Source organism: Sander lucioperca, chromosome 3 (genome assembly GCF_008315115.2).
Source record: "Sander lucioperca isolate FBNREF2018 chromosome 3, SLUC_FBN_1.2, whole genome shotgun sequence".
Lineage (NCBI taxonomy): Eukaryota > Metazoa > Chordata > Actinopteri > Perciformes > Percidae > Sander > Sander lucioperca.
Genome location: NC_050175.1, coordinates 37544494 through 37568391, shown reverse-complemented (window position 1 = coordinate 37568391; position 23898 = coordinate 37544494). Strand labels below are relative to the sequence as shown.

The 23898-nt window shown below is 40.9% G+C and overlaps 1 protein-coding gene across 3 annotated transcripts in view; it reads left to right on the top strand.

Moving 5' to 3' along the window:
- Nucleotides 1-23670, top strand: part of LOC116067271 (multiple epidermal growth factor-like domains protein 11) — a 190032-nt gene extending 166362 nt beyond the window's left edge. The window contains exons 17-26 of one of the 3 annotated variants that reach the window (XM_031323670.2): nucleotides 6026-6154; nucleotides 6867-6995; nucleotides 12254-12382; nucleotides 12850-12978; nucleotides 13876-14109; nucleotides 15050-15201; nucleotides 16156-16225; nucleotides 16988-17041; nucleotides 20252-20470; nucleotides 21095-23670. In XM_031323670.2, the coding sequence (XP_031179530.1) occupies nucleotides 6026-6154; nucleotides 6867-6995; nucleotides 12254-12382; nucleotides 12850-12978; nucleotides 13876-14109; nucleotides 15050-15201; nucleotides 16156-16225; nucleotides 16988-17041; nucleotides 20252-20470; nucleotides 21095-21297 (1448 nt within the window). In that variant the 3' untranslated portion in view covers nucleotides 21298-23670. Of the gene's footprint in view, nucleotides 1-6025; nucleotides 6155-6866; nucleotides 6996-12253; nucleotides 12383-12849; nucleotides 12979-13875; nucleotides 14110-15046; nucleotides 15202-16155; nucleotides 16226-16987; nucleotides 17042-20251; nucleotides 20471-21094 lie in introns of all 3 variants that reach the window. The other 2 variants (XM_031323669.2, XM_031323672.2) reach the window with 2 other exon arrangements.
- The last annotated feature ends 228 nt before the right edge of the window (nucleotides 23671-23898 follow it).

Below are 23898 nucleotides of genomic sequence, written 5' to 3'. Positions count from 1 at the left end.
TATCAGAAAAATCAACCTAAAATGACAGAAACCATCTTTGGGAAAAACTTATATGAAGTGTACTTTGATTTTTTTTTTAGTTTGGTCCATGTCATGGAGGGGGGCAGCCAGTCACCAGGGGGCGATCCAGATGTTTTGGCTTCACTTATACAGTTAGCATCTGTCCCTGCCTGGTAGATACTCAGGTCTTTCAAACTCCTTGCCTTCAGTTTGTAGGGTCACATTTCCATTTAGTTGATCTCCGCACTGTATTTCCCATCTCGCACAGTGTGACATGTTGTTTTGCATGCTGTTTTGCATGCTCTGTGTGTGTGTGTGTGTGTGTGTGTGTGTGTGTGTGTGTGTGTGTGTGTGGGCTGCAACAACTTGGGATGGCCAAAAAGAGGGCTAAACAGCTTGCAAATTACTGTGCCATATCTGCTATTATTGACAGCTGCCACATATGGTGGAGACATTGCTACTTATACCCTGATGAGTTTGCGTATGTATTGTACTGCATCTGTAATATTTGTGTCCCTGTACCATTTTGTGTACGTGTGTGAGCAAGTGCTCTATACAGAGACTAATAATTTTTGAGTCAATCAATCGGACAAACTCCCAGAAAGTTAGTGCAGGATTTATCATATTCACGTTTCATTTGATGCTGTTTCGTAACAACCTTCTCACACTTTCCCCCAGACACTCAAAGTTGTCACAATCTTCAGGAGCACAGTCAGCTGCTGTACCCATTGCATTCGGCGTCTTGACATCTTCATTTACACAACCTATGTTTTGTAAAACCCTGACATCTCTAAGTAACTTAAGGTTATAATTAAAGCCCTGCACACAAAGCAAACCCCTTGAATGTTTACATTTCATTAGAAATGTAGGTAATGAAAGAAATCTAAACCTTGAGCTCCATCTGTGTCTGTGTCCCATCTACCAACTATAATATAATATGTCCTTCATTTGCCAAGTACATTTACATATACACGTAATGTATTCTCTGCATGTTTTAATTGGTGGGAGGAAACCGGAGCAAAACCCACGCGAACACGGGGAGAACACGCAAACTCCTCTCATAAAGGGCTTGCCTGGACCGGGGATTGAATCCAATACTCCGCAGTGCCTACTTGCTGTGAGGCAGAGAGCCTCAGTGCCTCCATAACTCCTCCAGCCTCTTCATTTCATCTCAATACTCTTTTTGTCACTTTATCCTATACATCATTCTTCCAGTGTGGTTTAGCTCCTCTGCAGGTTAAACAGGTGTTCATTCTCCTATGAAGGCAGTCAGCCCAAGGTGCGGTGCCAAGTTAAATTTTAAATAAAGACAGTGGAGGAGTGTGCTGTGAAATATTTATCGTCATTAAACATGAAGACGGCCTTACTTAGGCCTTGTCCCCCATTAGCCATTCTGCTGGCTGCTGCATCTTTGAGCAGCCCAGTAGTTAACTGGGCGAGCCTTGATAAATCCAATGTCCGGCGCGGGGGCTTTTAACCGCCTGAAGAGCCAGTCCTGGTCCATCCCTGTCCTCTCGATGTGTGATACCCTTTTGTACAAGCAAATGATGTTATTGACTGGTAAACTCTCAAAGGCTCTGATGCATTTCAGTGCAGTGTGTGTGTGTGTGTGTGTGTGTGTGTGTGTGTGTGTGTGTGTGTGTGTGTGTGTGTGTGTGTGTGTGTGTGTGTGTGTTAACTGAGACAATGCATGTGCATGAGCAGTGATTGACACGCAGTTAAACACCCCCCCTGGCCCTGATTGGTGCATCTGAACAGGGAGCGGTGGATTTTTGCAAATCAAAATACAGGCTGTAGGTGGAGCCAGAGGAGCCGGAATTTTTTTTTTTTAATTACCTGCTTCATGTAGTTCTACTGGAACATAGGGTCAGTTTCAGCAAATATGACAGAAAGTTAGTTTGATAAGGCGTACCTACTGCACCTTTAATTTAAAAAAAAAAAACATAATTTTTTTGAATATACCTGTTTTCACCCTCTGTCTGAAATCCTCCATTTAGCGCTTGTCTCTTTAAGCCCCCTCCTGAAAAAGCCCAGTCTGCTATAATTGGTCAGCATTTTTACACCTGCGTACTCAGAGTCTCTGTCATTGCAGCCGGGGAACAAATAGCGGCACTTTCTACCTATACACAGTATATATTTTATTTTTTATTTAATTTATTTATCTTCTCCTGCTTTGGTGGTCAGCAACAGGAGGTTTTAGCGGTTGTACATTGCTAGTATCTAACCATGGATGTATTTTCAAGCACTTAATGCATAACTACAATGCATTGTGGGTGATACCCACCTCTGGAGTGACCATCGTTCACTCGCTCCCTCAGCCCTCCCAGGGTCGATGTCACCAAGTTCACTTCAGTTTTTCAGACAATTGAAACGACACTGAAGATGGCGGCGGGGATTCCCCCGAGGGCAAGTGCTTATGGGAAGTGAACGAGGGCGTGTTGAACCACTATTGAAATGCTGCCCTAGAGATTCGGCGTGTCCCCTTTGTTTCGTCTAGCTGTAACAACATCCCGCTCCCTGGATGTGTCCTGGGTGGGGGGAGCAGAAAGCCTGATGGGGTTAGATATGTGGTTCTGTGTTGTAAGTTTCTTTGATTTGAATGTACTTTTACGCTTTGTCTTGTTCCACACAACTTCCTTTCATTGTACTTTATAAATATTTAATAAGTTTAATAATTTCCTAATTGATATTAAGGCTGAAAATGGTCCTAAAAAATAAAATGCAACACACACAAGCTGCCTCTGAATACAAAATTTTTGCATTCAGTTTAAACAAATTCAATAATGCTGCTTCAGTCACGAGTGGAGGCTGTTAATGTGGGTTTGTTCTAATAGGCTAGCATGAACTGTCGGTATGTGTTACAGGAGACTAATTAGTCTGATCGTGATCTCATCTTATGTTTAATCAATTGAGGATTGTGTAGTTTTTAACATGGTAGGCTACTGACCTCTACACACACATGCACGCACGCACACACACGCGCACACACACATGCACACACACGCGCGCATGGACGCATGTACGCACATGCACACGCGCACCCACACACGCACGCACACACACACACACACACACACACACACAGGTATCCTGTAATGAAAAAAGTGTAGCTACACACAATGATGTGATAAATTTAATAAATATTTGACGCCGTCAGATTTACTTTTTGCTTTAATTCAAACCCTAACCCTTAAAAGCCTTAAATATATTGCTGATTTAACGTTTATATGCTACTATAAAACCGCACTAGTGTTAGCATATTGTAGTATGTTAGCATTAAGCTGCAGGTAAAGCTGATGCTAATGATTTTAGAGGTAGCATGTCATGAATTAAACTTTGACCAGTTTGTGGTTTGATATGAAAAAAGGTCAGGTTGATATAGGGCTGCTCGATTATGGAAAAAATCACAATCACAATTATTTTGGTCGATATTGAAATAACGATTATTCATTCACTTTTGGATACATGTTGCATGTATTGAACTTAAAAAACAGTGAAAACACCTTGAACTGTGAAATGTCCTTTAATACTTTTCCCATTGAAACCTTTCTTTTCATTCACACACACAAGACAAAATAAGAGTTTACCTGCGAAACATAATGTCTAAAATAATAGTTTTTCTCAATTACATTGTTATTGTGATTGTTGAGCCAAAATCATAATTGCACAGCCTTAGATTGACGACATCGCTAGGCTTCATCGTGCGGGGAGCAGGTTATGTCCCTCTGATAGTTGTCTAGATATTTCTCTGGACCAAAGAGTTCAGACTGAGTGACCGGAGAGTGTGGCTAAAAACTAATTTAATGCTCAGTTGACAGGAGATCACCAGGGAGCTGCTGAACACTTCCTCTCCTGCTAATTATCTTTGCTAAACATGGTTTCATTCATGTACGCATATTTACGCGTAATACTTTGATCCAAACTTTACAGACACTAGTCACACATTGGCTACTGTTACATAAGTGGAGGGACTTCATTAAAGCATTCATAATGATCTTAATTGCTCTCATATTCAGAGCAGAGAGAGAAGAATCCCCTCCAGGGTTTTATTCTTTTAGTGAAATAATATGCACGGCTGGCTGTTATAAGCATGGACAGGCAGAACCTGTTAATGAAGACAACACATTTTGTGTAACAGGTGGAAAATGGTAGTGAAATGCAAACGAGTGGAGAAGAATTGTAAAATAATCTACATAGCTCATGTATATATAATGTATTTATCTTATCTAAACAGTAGCACACATTCATGAAATTGTAATACGGCCGTAATGTTTGACAACTATAAGCACACCCTGTATTTTGTATTGTCATAAATATGCAACGCAAACACTCATTAAACATTTAAAAGTTTGGTATCTGGAGATAAGGTCAAGCTAAATGCCAGCTCATAATATTTATAATAACTTTTAAACTTTGAGCTGTTCAAAATTTCTCATGACAATTACTCTGCCTCTTTCTGTCCTGCCTAGGGAGGTAACTCTGTGGAGCTTCTGTGCATTAAGTTTTATAAGATACTTTTAACTTAATAAACTCAGTTAAAAACCAAACTCTTCATAGATATATAACACGCAGTAGTAGCAGTATGTACTCTCGTTTTAATTGGCAATAATCAAAAAACCCCAGAGCACATTAATATATTATCAGGCTTGTCAGACGCTACAGTGTCTGTGTCTCAATATTTTATCAGTGTAACTACATTTGAATCTGGATATAAAAAAGTAGAAGTATTACATCCTTAAGCAACAGGATGTGCATTTCCCTAAAATGATTAACTGAAAAACAAACTTCTTTTAGACCCTTTTTAGGCGCTTGCGGAAGACCCTGCGAAAACCTCAAACTCAGTTTTCTGCAAAGCAATTTGCAATCAGAGTGCAATTATCCACTACACTACTAACTAGCCAATTAAAGATAAGTGTAATAATTGTGATTAACATGAGTTTTGTACTGAATGTTATTGAAAGAGGTAATTTGATTTTCCTTGAATTGTATTTTCTTTAAATTTTGTACAGTTTTCTTTCAATGTGTTCTACGTTTTATTCTTTAAAACATTAGATAAGTTTTTTTAATAAGATTTTTTTTCAGCGGTGGCGGGGTGTTGGACTTCAGAGTACGGGCTTATCTGCTAATGTAAGCTACCGACCGTTACCTTGAAACCATCCAGAAAATAGACGGTACCGTAGGGTGATTTAACGTCACCGCTCATTTTACACACAGTTTAACGACAAAACAAAATGCTGAGTGAACATTACTAGCTACATTTTTCATGTTGGTTTTGAGCAGTGTGCACCCCCACTAACCTGGAAAACGGTTTTAAATTAGTAACGTTACTACAGCGTGTCGGAGGAATACACAGTCTCCTGCAGCGGCGACTCAGAGGCAGAGGGGCCGTCACAGCAGCGTGGCTAACGTTAGCTTCTTGTCTCATCTGGGGTCTGATAAACAGTAAATTCATCAACTTCAGTGTCCACAATGCTATTTTCCGATAAACTGTAGCTGTCATATTTCACGGGCGTGAGTGCGGATTTCATGTCGTGCCTTTTTTCTCTGTTTATCACTTATTGAGTGAAGTAGCTAGTACTCGCCCTGTTGTTTATTTGGTTGCCATAACTTCGCGAGTGATGACGTCATGTCACTGTTCCAGTTGCTCTGCTCACCCTGGGGGGGGGGAGAGAGCGGATGACAGTTCGCTTGAGTTCAGTAGAGCAGATGGCGCTACGAGTTTATGACTTTTCATAAACAGCTGAAGGAGCGGTGGTGCGCGGTGTACGTAGCGGAAACCCTGTTGTGCGTCTGCCCTATTTCTGATACCGTGGTGCTGGAAATTTTACCGTGGCGGACCGCCACTATGCTATCAACATAGAGGAAACACTGGTTAACACATCTCCACCCCGAACAGAAATAGAGAATTATATTCTGGATCACTGCTGAAAACTGTAAAAACAAAAATCTGCAGATTTCCTTTGGGTCTGATAATGACTAAAAGTTATCATAATATCTAACTTTATATGTTTGTGCATCCCTACAGTGTGTCCCAGTGGGAAGTATGGTAAAGCCTGTGCTGAGGCGTGTTTGTGCACCAACAACGGCACTTGTAATCCCATCGACGGCTCCTGTCAGTGCTACCCCGGATGGATCGGCGCCGACTGCTCTAAACGTGAGACGCTACAAATATTCTCTCTTCCTCGTTCACACTCGCTCCTTTCTCTTTCTCACCTCAGCACTTATCGACCACTTGAGTTGAGTTGATCGTGAACCAGTCAAAGACAACTGAAAAAAACCAAAACAACGTAAAGGCAATTACTCCATCGACTAAGACATTAATTATCCAGGCTATTACAGTCTTGAATTTTTGATTACATTTTACTTAGTTTTAGTTAGTTTTCAGAGTATTTAGTTTTGCTTATTCAGAATGATTTTGTTTTTGTTTTTTTATGAATAGTTTTAGTTTTACAGTAGTTTTAGTTTGTTTTGTTAGGGCCAGGTATTTAGGTCAGAAGTTACATATACATAGAAAATACATGGTTGGAGAAGTGTGTAGGAATGGCTTTAATGTTTAATCTTTATGCTACTTTAGTGTCTGTGGGAAGCAATTGAGGCACAGCGCTATCTCCTGGAATTTCAATGTCAACTCTGTTCAGTTTCTGTAAAAAACTAAAATGATTTACATTCATTTTTATTTTTATTAGTTTTTTAGAAATATATTTCACTGCTTATTTTAGTTGCAGTTTTTGTTTATTATAATAACCCTGGGATGTGTTCATCTTATTCTTTCTGTGTGTGTGTGTGTGTGTGTGTGTGTGTGTGTGTGTGTGTGTGTGTGTGTGTGTGTGTGTGTGTGTGTGTGTGTTCATGCGTGGTATTGGCAGCATGTCCTCAGGGCTCGTGGGGTCCAGACTGCATCCACACATGTAACTGTCACAACGGAGCTCAGTGCAGTGCCACAGACGGAGAGTGTAACTGCAGCCCTGGATGGACGGGACTCTTCTGTACTCAGCGTAAGACACACACACACACACACACACACACACACACTCACACCTAATAAGGGAAACACTCTCTGGCTGCTGTGAGGGCACATTAACGATGCACTCTCATTTCTTGCAATGGAGTCACCGAGTGCCTTGAATATCTCATACCTGCACCTCCATCTGGTGTCAGATTAAAAAACTACATGCCTGAAGACATTTATTCCTTTATCGCCTTAGATTCCTTCCTCCTTCCTTCTTCCTCCTCCTCCTAGAAACTAATTTGTTGAAATAAACACATAGTTTACCGATTTACATGTGAAAATATGTTGGCTCTATACACGCTAAAAGTATTGCTTTTTTAAATGGAGTCTGGTGGGTTTAGCGCTAGCGACTTCAGAGCTGTTTCTGGTTAAATAGAAAGGTCTCAAAGAGGTTTTAAAGGTCTATCTCTGAAGGGATTCTTTCCATAATGTTGTCAGACACTTAGAATATTAATCTGAGCCTGTCAGTGGAAAAACAGCACTTTTAGTGGACAAAACTGACGCTGAACATTTGCCCCATTGGGTTACATTGCAGCCCGGTCTGTGGCTACACCACACTGCCTGTTCACACTTAATACTGGACCAATTTCAAAGATTGTTGTTCCAATCAGTCACTTAGACACAAAAACACAGGAAAATAGGGTCCAGGTTGAAAAAAACGGTAGTTACCCTTTGGTTCGTTTAGTTCGTACCAATAAAACTTCTGGTCCGGTTCTTGTTTACATTCCCCTCTTCTCATTTCTCCGTTCATACATCCTCGCCTCCTCTCCTCGCTCTAAGTCTCTCCCACCTGAGATGCGAGCGGAGTCGAGGAAGAGACCCGAGGAGTCAAGACAACAGGCATTTAACAAAATGAGACATCCGTGTTTCTTAGCCCTAATTTTAAAGCGCTGTTAATTAAATCTGACGTGTGGCACAGCTGGAATGGTTTGTATATTCCAGCTTTGTTAGGCCTCTTTTATACGTCACGGGTGCTGAGAAGACTTCTGCAAGGAAAAACACCTGTGCATTCTTGCTCATAGTTCTTCCGGCTTTTTACAAACGAACCTAGAGCTGTAAACACAAAGTCACATGTACTGACAGGTATTTAGAGATTGGACTGTTTTGGTGCTGTCATCCTTAATTGTCAGCGTCACATGGGGCCCAGATGTGGTCTGTTATATTCGTAACAACATCCAGCTTTGATGTAATGTTGTGCCACTTTCATATTTACGTACATGATTCTTTCCATGAATGCAACTACTCTTTAAACCAGAATATTCACTTTATTTCTTTCATATTCTGGGTTATTTACAAAATCCTTCCTATCGGTCATAGTAATATTTTACTCAATATATTAATTGCTGAAACTGGGACACTCCAGAGCGTCTTCAGTAGTCATTGTTTAAATCTGCCTGAAATTCAAACTGAGTTTGGTTTAATCTGCAGAGATGATCCATGTCTGTTCCACTGTGACAGAACAGATAAGCCAATCACAGAAAAGCTGTTTCCAAAATCATCTCCAGATTAGTGGATCATCTCTCGGGTCTGAAGAGTGGAACAGCTGGTGTTGAAAAGTGGCACTTGTCCAACAACCTATTTGATCCCTTCTTGTTCTTTTGAATGTGCCTGGTTCAAAGGACTCAAACAGGCATTGGGTCCACAGATTTCTTTCTTTTCTCTTTCTCATTCAGATGTCGTAGTGTTTTTCTGCTTTTAAACTGTCCTCATCAGATGTTTACAAGGGTTCATATCAGAGAAGAAAAGGAAATTATATAGAAAAGAAACATGTGAATTCCAAGTCACTATGCGGTTCTTTGGCTACACACCAAAGAACAAAGACTGAATGACAGCTCAGCTCTTTTAAACCAGCTCATTCAACTTCTGCTTCAATCAGCTGATTGCCAAAAGGGTCCCAAGATCGGTGAACAGACACAACCCCACTAGATTATAATTAATCTAGTTTTACTCTCAAAACAGTTTTGCAGAATTCATCAAAATGAAAGTTAATATCGCAATCATAATTTTGGCTCCAACATTAGATTAGATAGATTTTTATTGTCCCGAAGGAAATTTGTCTTGGACAAACAAACAGTATCTGCTGTTTAAAGAATTTAAAACAACATATTGCATACAGACATACGTACATACGTACGTACATACATACATACATACATATGTACATACAGACAGACATGCGTACATACATACATACCTACATACATACAGTGAGGAAAATAAGTATTTGAACACCCTGCTATTTTGCAAGTTCTCCCACTTAGAAATCATGACCGCTTTCGTCTGGCTTAATTGACAGATATAATTGGGTGTCGTCTGCGTAACAGTGAAAGTTAATTGAGTGTTTCCTAATAATATTGCCTAGAGGAAGCATATATAAAGAGAATAGAATTGGTCCAAGCACTGAGCCTTGAGGAACGCCATGGTTAACTTTAGCGTATTTGGATGGTTTATCGTTAATATTAACAAATTGGGATCGCTCAGAAAAATAGGACTTAAACCAGCTTAGTGCAATTCCTTTAATGCCAACTAAATGTTCCAGTCTCTGTAAGAGGATGGTATGGTCAATAGTGTCGAATGCAGCACTAAGATCCAATAAGACAAGTATGGAGACAAGTCCTTTGTCAGCAGCAGTTAGAAGGTCGTTAGTGATTTTCACCAGTGCCGTCTCTGTGCTATGATGCATTCTAAATCCTGACTGAAAGTCTTCAAATAGACTATTTCTATGCAGAAAGTCACACAATTGATTAGCGACTACCTTCTCAAGGATTTTGGAGAGAAACGGGAGGTTAGATATAGGTCTATAGTTGGCTAAGACCTCAGGGTCGAGGGTGGGTTTTTTCAGAATAGGTTTTATCACAGCTACTTTAAAAGACTGCGGTACGTGACCCGTTAATAAAGACATATTGATCGTATCTAGTAATGTGGTATTGACCACGGGTAGTGCTTCTTTAAGTAGCCTCGTTGGAATGGGGTCTAAGAGACAGGTAGTTGGCTTAGCTGAAGAGACCCTTAACATTAATTGTTGGAGGTCTAAAGGATAAAAGCCGTCTAAATAAGTACAGAGGTTAAACGTTTCCTGTAGTTTTTCATCAGGTTTGCACACACTGCAGGAGGGATTTTGGCCCACTCCTCCACACAGATCTTCTCTAGATCAGTCAGGTTTCTGGGCTGTCGCTGAGAAACACAGAGTTTGAGCTCCCTCCAAAGATTCTCTATTGGGTTTAGGTCTGGAGACTGGCTAGGCCACGCCAGAACCTTGATATGCTTCTTACAGAGCCACTCCTTGGTTATCCTGGCTGTGTGCTTCGGGTCATTGTCATGTTGGAAGACCCAGCCTCGACCCATCTTCAATGCTCTAACTGAGGGAAGGAGGTTGTTCCCCAAAATCTCGCAATACATGGCCCCGGTCATCCTCTCCTTAATACAGTGCAGTCGCCCTGTCCCATGTGCAGAAAAACACCCCCAAAGCATGATGCTACCACCCCCATGCTTCACAGTAGGGATGGTGTTCTTGGGATGGTACTCATCATTCTTCTTCCTCCAAACACGGTTAGTGGAATTATAACCAAAAAGTTCTATTTTGGTCTCATCTGACCACATGACTTTCTCCCATGACTCCTCTGGATCATCCAAATGGTCATTGGCAAACTTAAGACGGGCCTTGACATGTGCTGGTTTAAGCAGGGGAACCTTCCGTGCCATGCATGATTTCAAACCATGACGTCTTAGTGTATTACCAACAGTAACCTTGGAAACGGTGGTCCCAGCTCTTTTCAGGTCATTGACCAGCTCCTCCCGTGTAGTTCTGGGCTGATTTCTCACCTTTCTTAGGATCATTGAGACCCCACGAGGTGAGATCTTGCATGGAGCCCCAGTCCGAGGGAGATTGACAGTCATGTTTAGCTTCTTCCATTTTCTAATGATTGCTCCAACAGTGGACCTTTTTTCACCAAGCTGCTTGGCAATTTCCCCGTAGCCCTTTCCAGCCTTGTGGAGGTGTACAATTTTGTCTCTAGTGTCTTTGGACAGCTCTTTGGTCTTGGCCATGTTAGTAGTTGGATTCTTACTGATTGTATGGGGTGGACAGGTGTCTTTATGCAGCTAAGGACCTCAAACAGGTGCATCTAATTTAGGATAATAAATGGAGTGGAGGTGGACATTTTAAAGGCAGACTAACAGGTCTTTGAGGGTCAGAATTCTAGCTGATAGACAGGTGTTCAAATACTTATTTGCAGCTGTATCATACAAATAAATAGTTAAGAAATCATATATTGTGATTTGTTGGATTTTTTTTTTAGATTATGTCTCTCACAGTGGACATGCACCTACGATGACAATTTCAGACCCCTCCATGATTTCTAAGTGGGAGAACTTGCAAAATAGCAGGGTGTTCAAATACTTATTTTCCTCACTGTACATACATACATACATACAGACATACAGACAGACATACAGACAGACAGACAGACAGACAGACAGACAGACGTACATACATACAGACATACAGACAGACATATATACATACAGACATATGTACATACAGACAGACATACATACATACATATACATACAGACAGACATATGTACATACATACAGACATACGTACAGACATGCAGACATACATACATACATACATACAGACATACGGACAGACATATATACATACATACATACATACATACATACATACATACATACAGACAGACAGACATATGTACATACATACAGACATACATACATACATACAGACAGACAGACAGACAGACGTACATACATACAGACATACAGACAGACAGACATACATACATACATACATACATATGTACAGACAGACATACAGACGTACATACATACATACATACATACATACATACTGTACAGACGTACATACATATATACATACAGACATACATACATACATACATACATGTATATATATATGTATATATATATATATATATATATATATATATATATACAGACAGACAGACAGACAGACAGACAGACAGTACATACATACATACATATATACATACAGACAGACATACATACATATATACATACATACATACAGTACATACAGTACATACATACATACATGAATACAGTACACAGTCACAGCCTGTTGCATCACTCTGCATGGACATGCTCATGTTGCATGCAGAGACTGCCATTAGCCAACAAAATTGCACACACCCGTTGTACAACAACAATACCCACAGTTGCTCTGTGTTTGTCTTCAGGCTGTCCTACAGGTTTCTATGGCTCTCAGTGTGCTGAAGTGTGCCGCTGTCAGAACGGGGCGGACTGCGACCATGTCAGCGGACAGTGTTCCTGTAGGACGGGCTTCATAGGGCAGAGCTGTGAGCTCAGTGAGTGTGTGCACGTCTCTACATCAGCACATAATCGATGTCTTCAACATCATCATAAAATACTGATGACATGCTGTTTATCACGATAGAATCTGTTCACATATTTCAACAATAATGAAAAATATCTGATCGTACTTCATATTAAAATGCACTTTAAGGGAATTAACAGTAGTTATATCTTCTAACATAATTATGTGTGTATTAGGACAGGATAAACATTATTGATCCCACTAAGAGAAATTAAGTTTTACAGCAGCATAGTAAAGATAGGGGGTGATATGACAAATTACAGTAACATGTAATATGTAATAGGATATAAAGTTTCTAATGTGTACAGTATATGATTTTTGCATCAGTGCGATAAAGTTCCTCTTCAGTATTTGTACTTAAGTGACAGGACAACACTGCACCTGTAAGATGTGTGCATAAGATGTGAAGATGTATTAACCCTGTGCTCCTGCGTCCAGAGTGTCCTGCGGGGACGTTTGGCTACGGCTGCCAGCAGCTGTGTGAGTGTATGAACAACGCCACCTGCGACTACGTAACGGGAACCTGCTACTGCAGTATTGGCTTCAAAGGCATCCGCTGTGACCAGGGTGAGCAGTAATGTTCCCTGTACTCTGGGAGAAAGTGTGTTTGATGCTGCTTCTTTCTGTAGGTTCAGATAAAACGTAAAGAAAATAAGATGACAGGGGAACACAAATATATACATTATTTTAGAGATTAACCCTTGTGTTGTCCTCGGGTCAAATTTGATTTGAAGAATAAAAGTCCACAGCAGGGATACTTAACTCGCTCCTCACAAATCTACATTTAATTGTCATGCACCCTTGTCAGACCCACATTTATAGCAGTGTTTGCAGAGGTGATAGTAGTTACATCAAAGTCCTGCTCTGTTAACTGTTCATGTTATTTTGTCTACCCCATGCAGATTTATAAGACAAAATACTAGAGTATTACTAGAGAAGCAGTACATTAAAGGTGCTGTAGGTAGGATTGTGAAGATCCAGAACATCGACAACTTCTCAGTCCCTCCCTCCTTTCCGATAAAGCCCAAAACTGTCTCCTAAGCCCCTCCCCCCACAAGGGAGAATGAATGCGTGTGCATGAGCAGTGATTGACACGCAGTTAGACACCACTCCCGGCCCTGATTGGTGCATCTGAACAGGGAGCGGTGGGTTTTTGCAAATCACACTAAAGGCTGTAGGTGGTGCCAGAGGAGCCGGATATTTGACCTGCTTCATGTAGTTCTACTGGAACATAGGGTCAGTTTCAGCAAATATGACAGAAAGTTAGTTTTATAAGTCTTACCTACTGCACCTTTAAATGAAATGCAGTATTAGGTAAAATGTGAGGACTTTTATTTGGAAACTCAATCAAAATAAAATTCAGGAAATATGAGGATTGTTGTAAGCTACATAGCTGTACATCATGTTAGTTACAGGAGTTCAGGTGCTGTGTGTTGACCTGTTCCATGTCCCTGTTTTGCTCAGCGGCTCTTATGATGGAGGAACTGAACCCTTACACAAAAATCAGCCCGGCTCTGGCATCAGAGCGCCAATCAGCCGGAGCCGTGCTGGGCATCATCTTCCTGCTGCTGCTCATCATGGCCATGCTCGGCCTCGTGATCTGGTTCCGCTATCGGCAGAGAGAGAAAGGCCACCGCGTGCCGAGCGTCACCTACACGCCCGCCCTTCACATCAACTCCACCGACTACTCACTCTCAGGTAAGACGTCCGTATCTTTGGGTCTTTTTCTTCCTTCCAGGTGCTTTTCTTTATTCACAGCAACACAGACTGGACAACCTATACTACAACTGGAAGTGGTTATTTACACAGGCCGTGTATAAAGATGGACGACTCGTCTCCACTTCCTCCCACTGTACAAAAGTGAAGCCAAAATATCCAGGATACGGGCGCCGCTATCTTGTAATTTTGGAGCCACATCCACTCGACCATTCGTCAATTACAGCTATCATTCATGATGTTGATGATGCATGAAATAACTAGACTACTATAATAACTAGAAAAATGAATACTTGAACAAACATCAGCGTCTCAGAACTACCTAAAATGACAGAAACCATCTTTGGGAAACATTTATTTAACGTGTACTTTTTAAAAAAAAAATTTTGTTCGGCGCATTTATGTCCCATCCGCTGACATGGAGGGGGGTGGGGTCTATGACCTATACTGCAGCCACCAGGGGGCGATCCAGATGTTTTGGCTTCACTTACACAGTCTCTGCATCAACCCCTGATTATTTGTCGACAAGTCGTTACAGAAGAATTGTGAAAAAGAGCTCCGTGCACAAGGGACCGCCTTCAAATTGTTATGATGTTTGATAAATTACATTAACAATTAATCAATAATGTAAAATGGTTGTACATTGATCAAGTAATTATTCCAGCTCTGACCTACGCTGTATGAGAATATGAATGTGAGTGCCTGTGTAGCTCTCTCAGGAATTCGCAGGTACATTTTGTTTTATAAATGCTCTACGAGATTGAGGTTCCTTCTCTTGGTTCCAGGTGGACTTCCTTCATTTTAATCTGCAGCTTTGGGCTTTCAGTGCTTAGATACCTTGAGTGTGCACCGCGTGTGCACATGCATGTTATGTTATGTTGCTGATGTGAGAACATGTGCTGATGCTGTGTGGTGACAGCAGGGCTGCAGTGCACAGGTCTGCTCTCCTCTCCAGAGTCCTCTCCCCGTAACAGCTCTGCAGGCGGCTGCTTCTCCAACCCCAGCTACCACACTCTGGGGCCCTGCACCTACGCCGCGCACTACGCCAAGCCCGACAAGAGACTCTCCACCAAGGTGGGTCCAGGGACTTCCTGACTTGTACTCAGCATGCTGAGAAGTATTTTGCTGAGTGCTGCAGATGTGATTCAGCTGCAGCTTGGTTTATGTAGAGGCATTTAATATTTCAGATTTCTGAGTATGCAAGAGATATTCTGTATAAAAAAAATGTTGGCCCTTGCCCAGAGTTTAAGTTGAAACATTTTAATAGGCACTTTCTTTTTCTACAGAAGGAACAGCCCCTATGAAATATTTGGGTAAAACAGCCCTTTACTATTTACTGTACTGTAGTAAAAACAAAAGTAGTTTATATTTTTTTATAACTTATAACTGACTTATAATTAAAGTCAGTGTCAAATAAAATCTAACTGGATCATGTTAACCCAGTTTTCATGTGTTATAACAGTAAGTGTGAAGAAAACTTCTGACCAATTGACTGTTCGACAAACCTCTCCCCCGAACAGCGATTGTCCAATCATAGCTTAGCAACTGTAACTAGGCACAGCAGGCCTGTCAAGCCTTCCTCCCATGTTGAAGCTGTGTTCGAGGAGCTGTAGTAAAGCCGATATGCAGCATTATAAGACTTTCCGGGGCTGGTGTCCAAGTATTTTATTTTGTGACTTTAATCCTGGAATCTCAGAATTTTTCTTGAAAAATGCCCCTCTCCCCCCGCTACGTCATTTGTTTTTTTTTACTTTATGTACAATGGCCCTAATAAGCCTTCGTATAAATCTATAAACTGTATTTAAATTTCACAGAATTTATAGTGATAATACTCGCCTTCACCTTAAATAAATTAATACTTTAAAATAATTTATATAAAACTCATTTTCTCTTCTTTAAACTCCTAATGTATATCCTACTACAACATCCTGTTTCATCTTCAGAGTAGAAAATTGTCATGTCATCAGGGGATGATGTCGTTTCAGTGTGTGCTTTCTCATGTGTTCTCACTCTGTGTGTGTTTTCCAGATGAAGACAAAGAAGCGACACAGGAACAGTGCTCCAGAGTGGGGGGCCTACTGTAACCTCAGCGAGCTGGGTCAGTCCGAGTTTCTTGTTTGTTGTTAGTTGTTTTCTGTTGTCTCTGCGTCCTCAGCCAGTTACACTTATCCCTAAATCCCACCGGGCGCGTCTGCGCTGTGGAGCAGCGGTGCCACAGCCGCCGGCAGCAATCACGGCGAATCGAGACAATGATTAATGAATTGTTTATTTTCCTGTCTGGCCGCTTACACGGCCCATCCATTATAGGATTATTCAGACACGACGCTAGATGCAAAACATGTCCGTCAACCTTAAGTTGTTGGCTTTATTGTTTGTAAAACTGCAACATATTGAACAGTAAATGTTCACAGTAAAAGACAAGCGTTTTTGGTCGTCAATTGAAGCCATTCCTACGGTGGCCGACTGGGGCAAACGCCCTGCAACTTAAGAAAACACACGCAAATAGACAAAACACAAGCAAATTAAGAAAACATTACATTCATTACAAATTACATTCAGCAAACGCGCTGCGTTTCTATATTTGCAGCGCGTTTATGTATTTGGTTGTGTTGTGTGTATTTGCAGCGCATTTGCTGAATGCTGCACATGTGTTGTCAAATTAATTAAGTTGTTTTCTTAATTTGCTTGTGTTTTGTCTATTTGCGTGTGTTTTCTTAAGTTGCAGGGTGTTTGCCCCTGTCGGCCACCGTACATTCCACTACAGGTATCACGCGTGGCGGGCGACAGATGCCAGTTACATTCAAGAGTACATTTTTTTTACTTTTGTTGTTTTGACCTTTTCTCTCTGGCTTCTGTGCAGGTGTTTACTGCATCGACCGGCGCTACAGCTACCACGTGGAGCCGCGCTACAGAGGTACAGAGTGAGCTGGACTGCCAAGGCTTTTGCTCGAACAGTTCCCTCAGCCAACAACCGCCTCTACCTCAGCTTTTCTTCTTCCTCATTAATCAGCTTTTCTAAAAAACCTGAAATAGTTCAGTCTACTGTCTGTTCACCTGAAGTCATCCCTCCTGTAACTGTCCATTAGTGAGCTACATGTGTTAGTGAGCCTGACAGATTCAGACACTATTTTTGCTTAAAACTGAAATGTAGGGCTTAGTGTCTAAATCTGATGAATATTATCAGCAAATGGAATAGAAAAATCTCTCTTTTTTGACCAAATGTAAATTATATTAGTAGAAAGTGAAATCCGAAACCGAGAAAATAATAATAAGCAGGATATAGATTTCTTCTAACTCCCCATCCTCTAAGGTTAATACATGGACATTATCTTCTCAATTGTGTATTATACTATTAGAAAAATTTGAAAAACAAATGACTTTCAGGACAAAATGTGTTAGTTTTTTTGCAGCAAAGAAAACTATTTTTTAATGACTGGCTACTTTGAACATAATGCAGGAAAAAGCACAAGTATCCAGTTGATTTTGGTCCTCTGATTTATTTGCTCAGTCAGTTGTTTGACTTGTACAATTGCAGACAAGTTATAAGATAGATAAAAACATAACTTTGTCATGTAGATCTCTTCTTTTTCCTTAGATTTTCTAAACAAGTGCTTCACACTCAGTACCAGAAACCTTTGCAGTAACAAGAGTAGTAAAGTATTAAACATATTATTAGTATTAAGAGGAAAAACAAATACATTTTGAAGCTGTTCAGACAGGAAATTGGGAACATTTGTTTGTTTAAAAAAAAACAAATATCTCATTGTGAAAGTTATAATATACTCACTCATAATAAAATAATCCATGAGACATGTAGAATATTAAAATCACGGAGTCTTGTACATATTGCAGCTGTATCTAGGTATCTGTATAAGAATTTCTGGGAAATGTTGGAATCCCTAAGGGCTCCTGCACACTGCCTGCGTGGCGTTTCTGTTGTGTGTCAGCTGCGTGGCGGCTGCGTGGCATTTTCTATGTCTTTGCACACCAGAAATGTGTCTGACGCAGCGCTGCTGCTGCTAGCCTTGTCTGTACACATGGGGAGAGAGTTGTGGAAATTAACTGCACTCAAGCAGTAGTATACTTCATGTTAAACATAAATAAATGTATTATTTATTTATTTATTTATTACGTCGGCAGTATTGACGGCAAAATAGGCTACAGAATATTTCGTCCTGAATTGACAGGTGCAATATTTGAAAATCGATAATTATTTATTATTATTTTTTTAAATTACATTTATATCTGCATTAATGTCAAATAAAATCAAAATGTCATTTATTAAATGTATTTGTGTCTAAATGACATATAAACATATTTTTGTATTCCATTTTGCCTGAAAACGCTTCCAACACGCTTGCGTGAAAAATAGGCGTCGATCCTATTTCTAGCATGCACGCGTTTTCGGCGCGGCTTGAGCCGTGCATGAGACGTGCATGTCGCGCAGGCAGTGTGCAAGCTCTAACCTGTTAACATGGGAGCCGAAATAAAAAAACGGACACGCCACGCAGCTGACACGCTCACGCCACACAGGCAGTGTGCAGGAGCCCTGACAGAAGTAGAAGTAGATAAGTCAGCATTAACAGTGGGTATGTCAAAAAGTGAACTACAACACGTGCATCCTATAACCGAGTAATGCCGTTTACCAACCTGAGGTGTTAGAGAGGATGTTCTTAGGAATGGAAGTGCACATGTGGATGAGACAGTGGTGAGCAGGAGAAAAGGTGCAGCATGAAACCCCCTCTCTGATCCAAGCCTGTACCTGAATGTCCTTGAATGTAAGGATTGGAATTGATTTGATGGTGTTGATATGAACCAACCAGTGCTGACAGGTGTGTTTGTGTCTCTGCAGGATGAACCGACTCCTCTCCTCTGTGTGTTCCCCCTCTCTGCCGGGGCTCTTCCTCCTGCTTTGACCCCCCATCACTCCCAAAACTCACCCGGGGGAATCTCTCCCTCACAATAACTGAATGCTGTGTGTTTTCCTGTCACCTGATGTGTTTTTCCTTCAGCTGGAGCTGTTTTTTTTTGTTTTTTTTAACCTAAACTGCTTTTGAATGTTGACGTTGGCCTTGCAATGTAACCTTTGTTGTCCAGCGATGCAATGATGTTTCTTACAGGATAAGTCTGGTGATATTTGACATTTTTTTTCACCACAAATCCTATGAAAAGACCAAAAACCAACAATGAATTAATCAGTAGCCATTGAAGAATATATCTGCTTCCTCTGTGCCATGAAAACACATCAGTGAGCCACACTGTTGCACTGGCTGACATATTCCTTCATCATTATGGACACACACACACACACACACACACACACACACTGTAGTTTATCCTGACTCAATCCCACACACACTGTCCTGCTGCCACAAATACTCATAGAGCACCAAATATGGATTTATCCACCGCTGAAAATAGTCCCCAACAAATGCACTATTTCCTCCTGTGTGTTTGCTAAAAACTACAGTGACCAGCTGCTTTAGGGAGCTAATGACACTTTTTTAAACATGAAAGCGAAGTCAGAAAGTTTTCTGTTCATGGGATTTGTTTACAAATTAGAAACATATATAATGGAACATATAAAACTTTGCAACTGATCTGCGGTTCACATGAATTCCAAACCGTGAGTGTTGATCCGTACGGACCGCGGATCAACTATGGTCCGTTACATCACTATTATCTTCACTCGAGTTTCTGCGCCGGGAAAGTCACCGGATGCCACAATCTTCTGACCATATTCATACTAAGAAATCCAGAGAGAGTTGTGTGGAGCTGATAGTCTTAATTAGCTTTGTAGCGACTCATTTGGCAATGGCTTGAATGTAACGGACGTTCATTAATATCTAAAAGTTACGCACTAAAGCTTTACAATGTGAAAAGTGGAAGTCAGAGATTTTGAGAGAAACAGTCTGTAACAGTTTGCTACAGAGCATACTGTGGAAATCACCAGCAAACCTCCAATGACAGTTGAGAGCAGCCTCTTGAGCATTTTGAGTTCAACAAGAGTTCAGCCGCCGATATGCTCTAATTTCATGTGAATAGTTTACACTCCCCCATGAGTCGCAGAGTGTTTATTCTCCACACACTGGGTTAAACGACGGATGTGGTTTTTATCTTTCAGACTACATGAAGGGCTCCTTGTCCAGCACCTGCTCCATCAACAGTGAGAACCCGTACGCCACCATCAACGATGCGCCCGCCGCGTGCAAACACTCAGAGAGCAGCTACGTGGAGATGAAATCGCCGGCTCACCATGAACACATGACCCACTGCTGCTCCGCCGCCATCATCACCACGACAACCACCACGTCCGCACCCACCAAGAACGTCTACGACATGGGTATGCTTACGGCCAGATAAACGTTAGCATGTCACTGCTTAGATCCTGTTTCCTTGGATTCGATTTTTAAACCTCATTGCTGCTTTGTAACTTGTAATGTTTTTCTCCCGTATTGCCCCCGCCCTAATATGTAAATGATAAACATCTGGACAGACAAAAGTATCAATAGAGGGTGCCAAGTTTACTCAAGTGAACAATCAAAGAAATAATTGGAAAACCTGTAATGTAACTAGAAATTAAAAACAACAGCATGCATTCAAAAAACGTATCAAGTAATAAATTAAATTAAGGAACTAAAACTTGTAAGAACTCGGTATGACCTTTCAAAATCTTTAATTTTACAAATTATTTTCTTACAACATATTTTTTTTGATGAGTCGATTAAAGTGATTAATCATTTACTCCATAAAATATCATAAAAAAAGAAAACATCAGAAGCGTGCATGAAGCGGCTCTCTGCTCCGCTCCGCTAAAGATACGCGCCAGGTCTATTTTCACAGCGTCCGGACAGCGGGGCAGGAAGTGAGACAGCGAGAGCATCCATTCAGTTTACCGAAAACTAAAATTTAAAGCAGTTTAAAAACTGATAAATGAACTAATAATTTCTACGTGAATCCCTCTCAGAACCAACCATCAGTATCGTGCAGGGAGCCGGCGGTGCGGTTCCCATTTACCCTCAGAACCCGTACGACCTGCCCAGGAACAGCCACATCCCCAGCCACTACGACCTGCTGCCTGTGCGCCCCAGCCCGTCCCACAGCCACAGCCTCACCCTTCACAGCCACAGCCCCCCGCTGCCCGGCAGCCCCACCAGCTCGCTGCTTTAGGACCCCCCCCCCCACCCCAGACTGGACTCTGGACCAGAGCTCCCAGTTCATCCAGAACCAGGAAACTGTGAACTGGGACATGAGATGATGTGTGTTTAGGAAAAGGGGGGAGACTTGCCTTCTTGCAGTGCTCCAACTGTTGCACAGCTGTTTGATATTTTATCACTGTATTGTATCCAAACTGTTTTTGTGCCAATCAATACTACTTATTTGTGTGTGTATTTTAAATTCCCACTCATCAACAAAATGTCAACAGAGGGAATATACACGTACATATGCACACAAGCATACCTTTTTTTCTGGTACGCTGATCTCTTGATACGTCAGAAGATGGAAAGTCGAGGATGATCGCAAACAGAAAACAACATGACTGAGTTACTTGTAAATGTTTCTGGCTGGACTGTTGTACTGAAAAGTGAATGTGCGTGCCAAAGACTGGACTGAGGCCCACGTCACAACCTGGACTGAGTGGATCTACCGAACCTGTACAATGAAGAAGCATCATACGGGCATTATTCCTCCCAGTGCTTACACACCTGTACAGTATGGACAAGTCTGGAGAAAAGGTGCTCATTACCACTTACTGTATATTCTCCCAAAAAAGGGACTTACAAGTATGCGACGAAATTAACACAAACTGCAGTCTGGTCAGATCTATACTCCCTGTATAATTCTGGTATTTTTACACATTGTTTCTTATTTCCTGTTTACATATTTAAAGATCCCGTCGAGGATCCATATTTTCTCTCTGAAAAGTTATCTTTTTGTATGTGCTGTAGACAGAGTGGTGTATTGGCTGTACACTTACTGTACACTAGTGATTATTATTGTGAGTTTCTTTTGTTGTGTCAAGCTTAATACAGATGCATGCCAAAGATTATTCGAGATTTAATATTTAGCCAGGAATACCCATATTATGTCTTTTGGTGCAAACTGATTGTTGTCATCTGACTGTCTCAACATGGGAACAACTGAAACATTATTTTTGGGAAAATGCACTGCAGGGCTGCAACTAACGGTTATTTTAATTACAGGTTCATATTCCAATAATTTTTTCAATTAATCTGTTTGACCTGTGAAATGTTATTAAATTGTCATCAGCCCAAGATGACGTTTTCAAAATGTCCAGAACCTAAATATATTTACTATCACATGACGGTAAGAAAAGCAGCATATTATATATATATATATACACACAATTTTGCCTGAACAATTACTCAAACAATTCATTGATTATCGAAATAGTTTCAATTAATTGACTTATTGTTTCGGGACTAACACACTGATGTATTTGTTCAATGTATCCTCATAAAGACGGTTCTTATGATATCTTACGAAAAGTTAGCCTACAAATGTCCAGAAACACAAGCGATCAGTGCCGAACCTGTTCAGGCAACAAAACTACTTGGTTAGGTTTAGAAAAAGATCGTGGTTTGGGTTAAAATAAGTACATTCGTCTTGTGTTTGTTTCACCATCCATCCACACCAACCTAGTAGCTAGGTCATAGCTCTTTATATTACGTCGCCTGACTTAAGATAAACGTTATTGATGAAATTACATTTTTTTCTCTCTTTTAGTTACTACACACATTACACACGGGCCCGAAATACACACAGGCCCAGGAACTATACATGCACTAATGGAGAGATGTCAGAGTGAGGCCATGACAGGCGCTCTGAGCAGTTGGGGGTGAAGTGGCACCTTTCCAGCTACCAGTCCACACTCGGTACTTGGTCCGCACGGGGACTTGAATCGGTGGCCCTCCAGTTCCTAAGCCAAGTCCCTACAGACTGAGCCACGCCAAACTTCCTAGTTAGAGGCAGCCCTGCATGTGCTGGCTCACGATTACAGTACGTGGGTAATATACATATTAATGTGTGCATTACTTTTCGTAGGTTAAAGTACAAACAGTAAATGAGAACAGCCTGATTTGTTGCAGTGAGGTCAAAGTGGAAGCTATAAAAAGGCCGTCAATGATTTCATGTCATTACAGAATCGCTAGATTTTCATTCGCCAAACAATGAAAATCTGTTTCTAATCTTGTGGCAACTGTTTCTCACATTACTTATGAAATAGAGCTGTAATGTGAACTCATTTTCCAATGACACACAGGTGACTTTTGTTAAACATGCTGATAATTTTACCTTGGCAAATAGCAATAACAGGACATGTTGACAATCAGATGTAAACAGCTTTGTTTTCCCATGAATTTATTTTCCTACTTCTGTTGCATTTGCTCAAACTTTATCTTGCTTGTATGTCTTTCCTTCGACTTTGATCCAAGTAATAGTTTCAGCTACTGTAGATGTATCGAGTGCTGCTTGTTGGTCTTTTTGTTTCAAGCCTAAACTAAATAAAGTTGTCATAGCTCAGGGGAGTGGTGTCATGTCTTGTTACGCAACAGATGTTTAATAATAACAATGATATCTTACATATGCACCTTTTAATTCAAATAGCTTCTGGTATGAAGATGCTTTAAACTGTCGGAGAAATGGAGATATACAATTGTGTGTCGTCTGCATAATATTTGACATCATGTTTACTTATTATATTGCCCAGAGAGAGTTTGTATAAAGTGTCGGTCGTACAAAATCACCTAG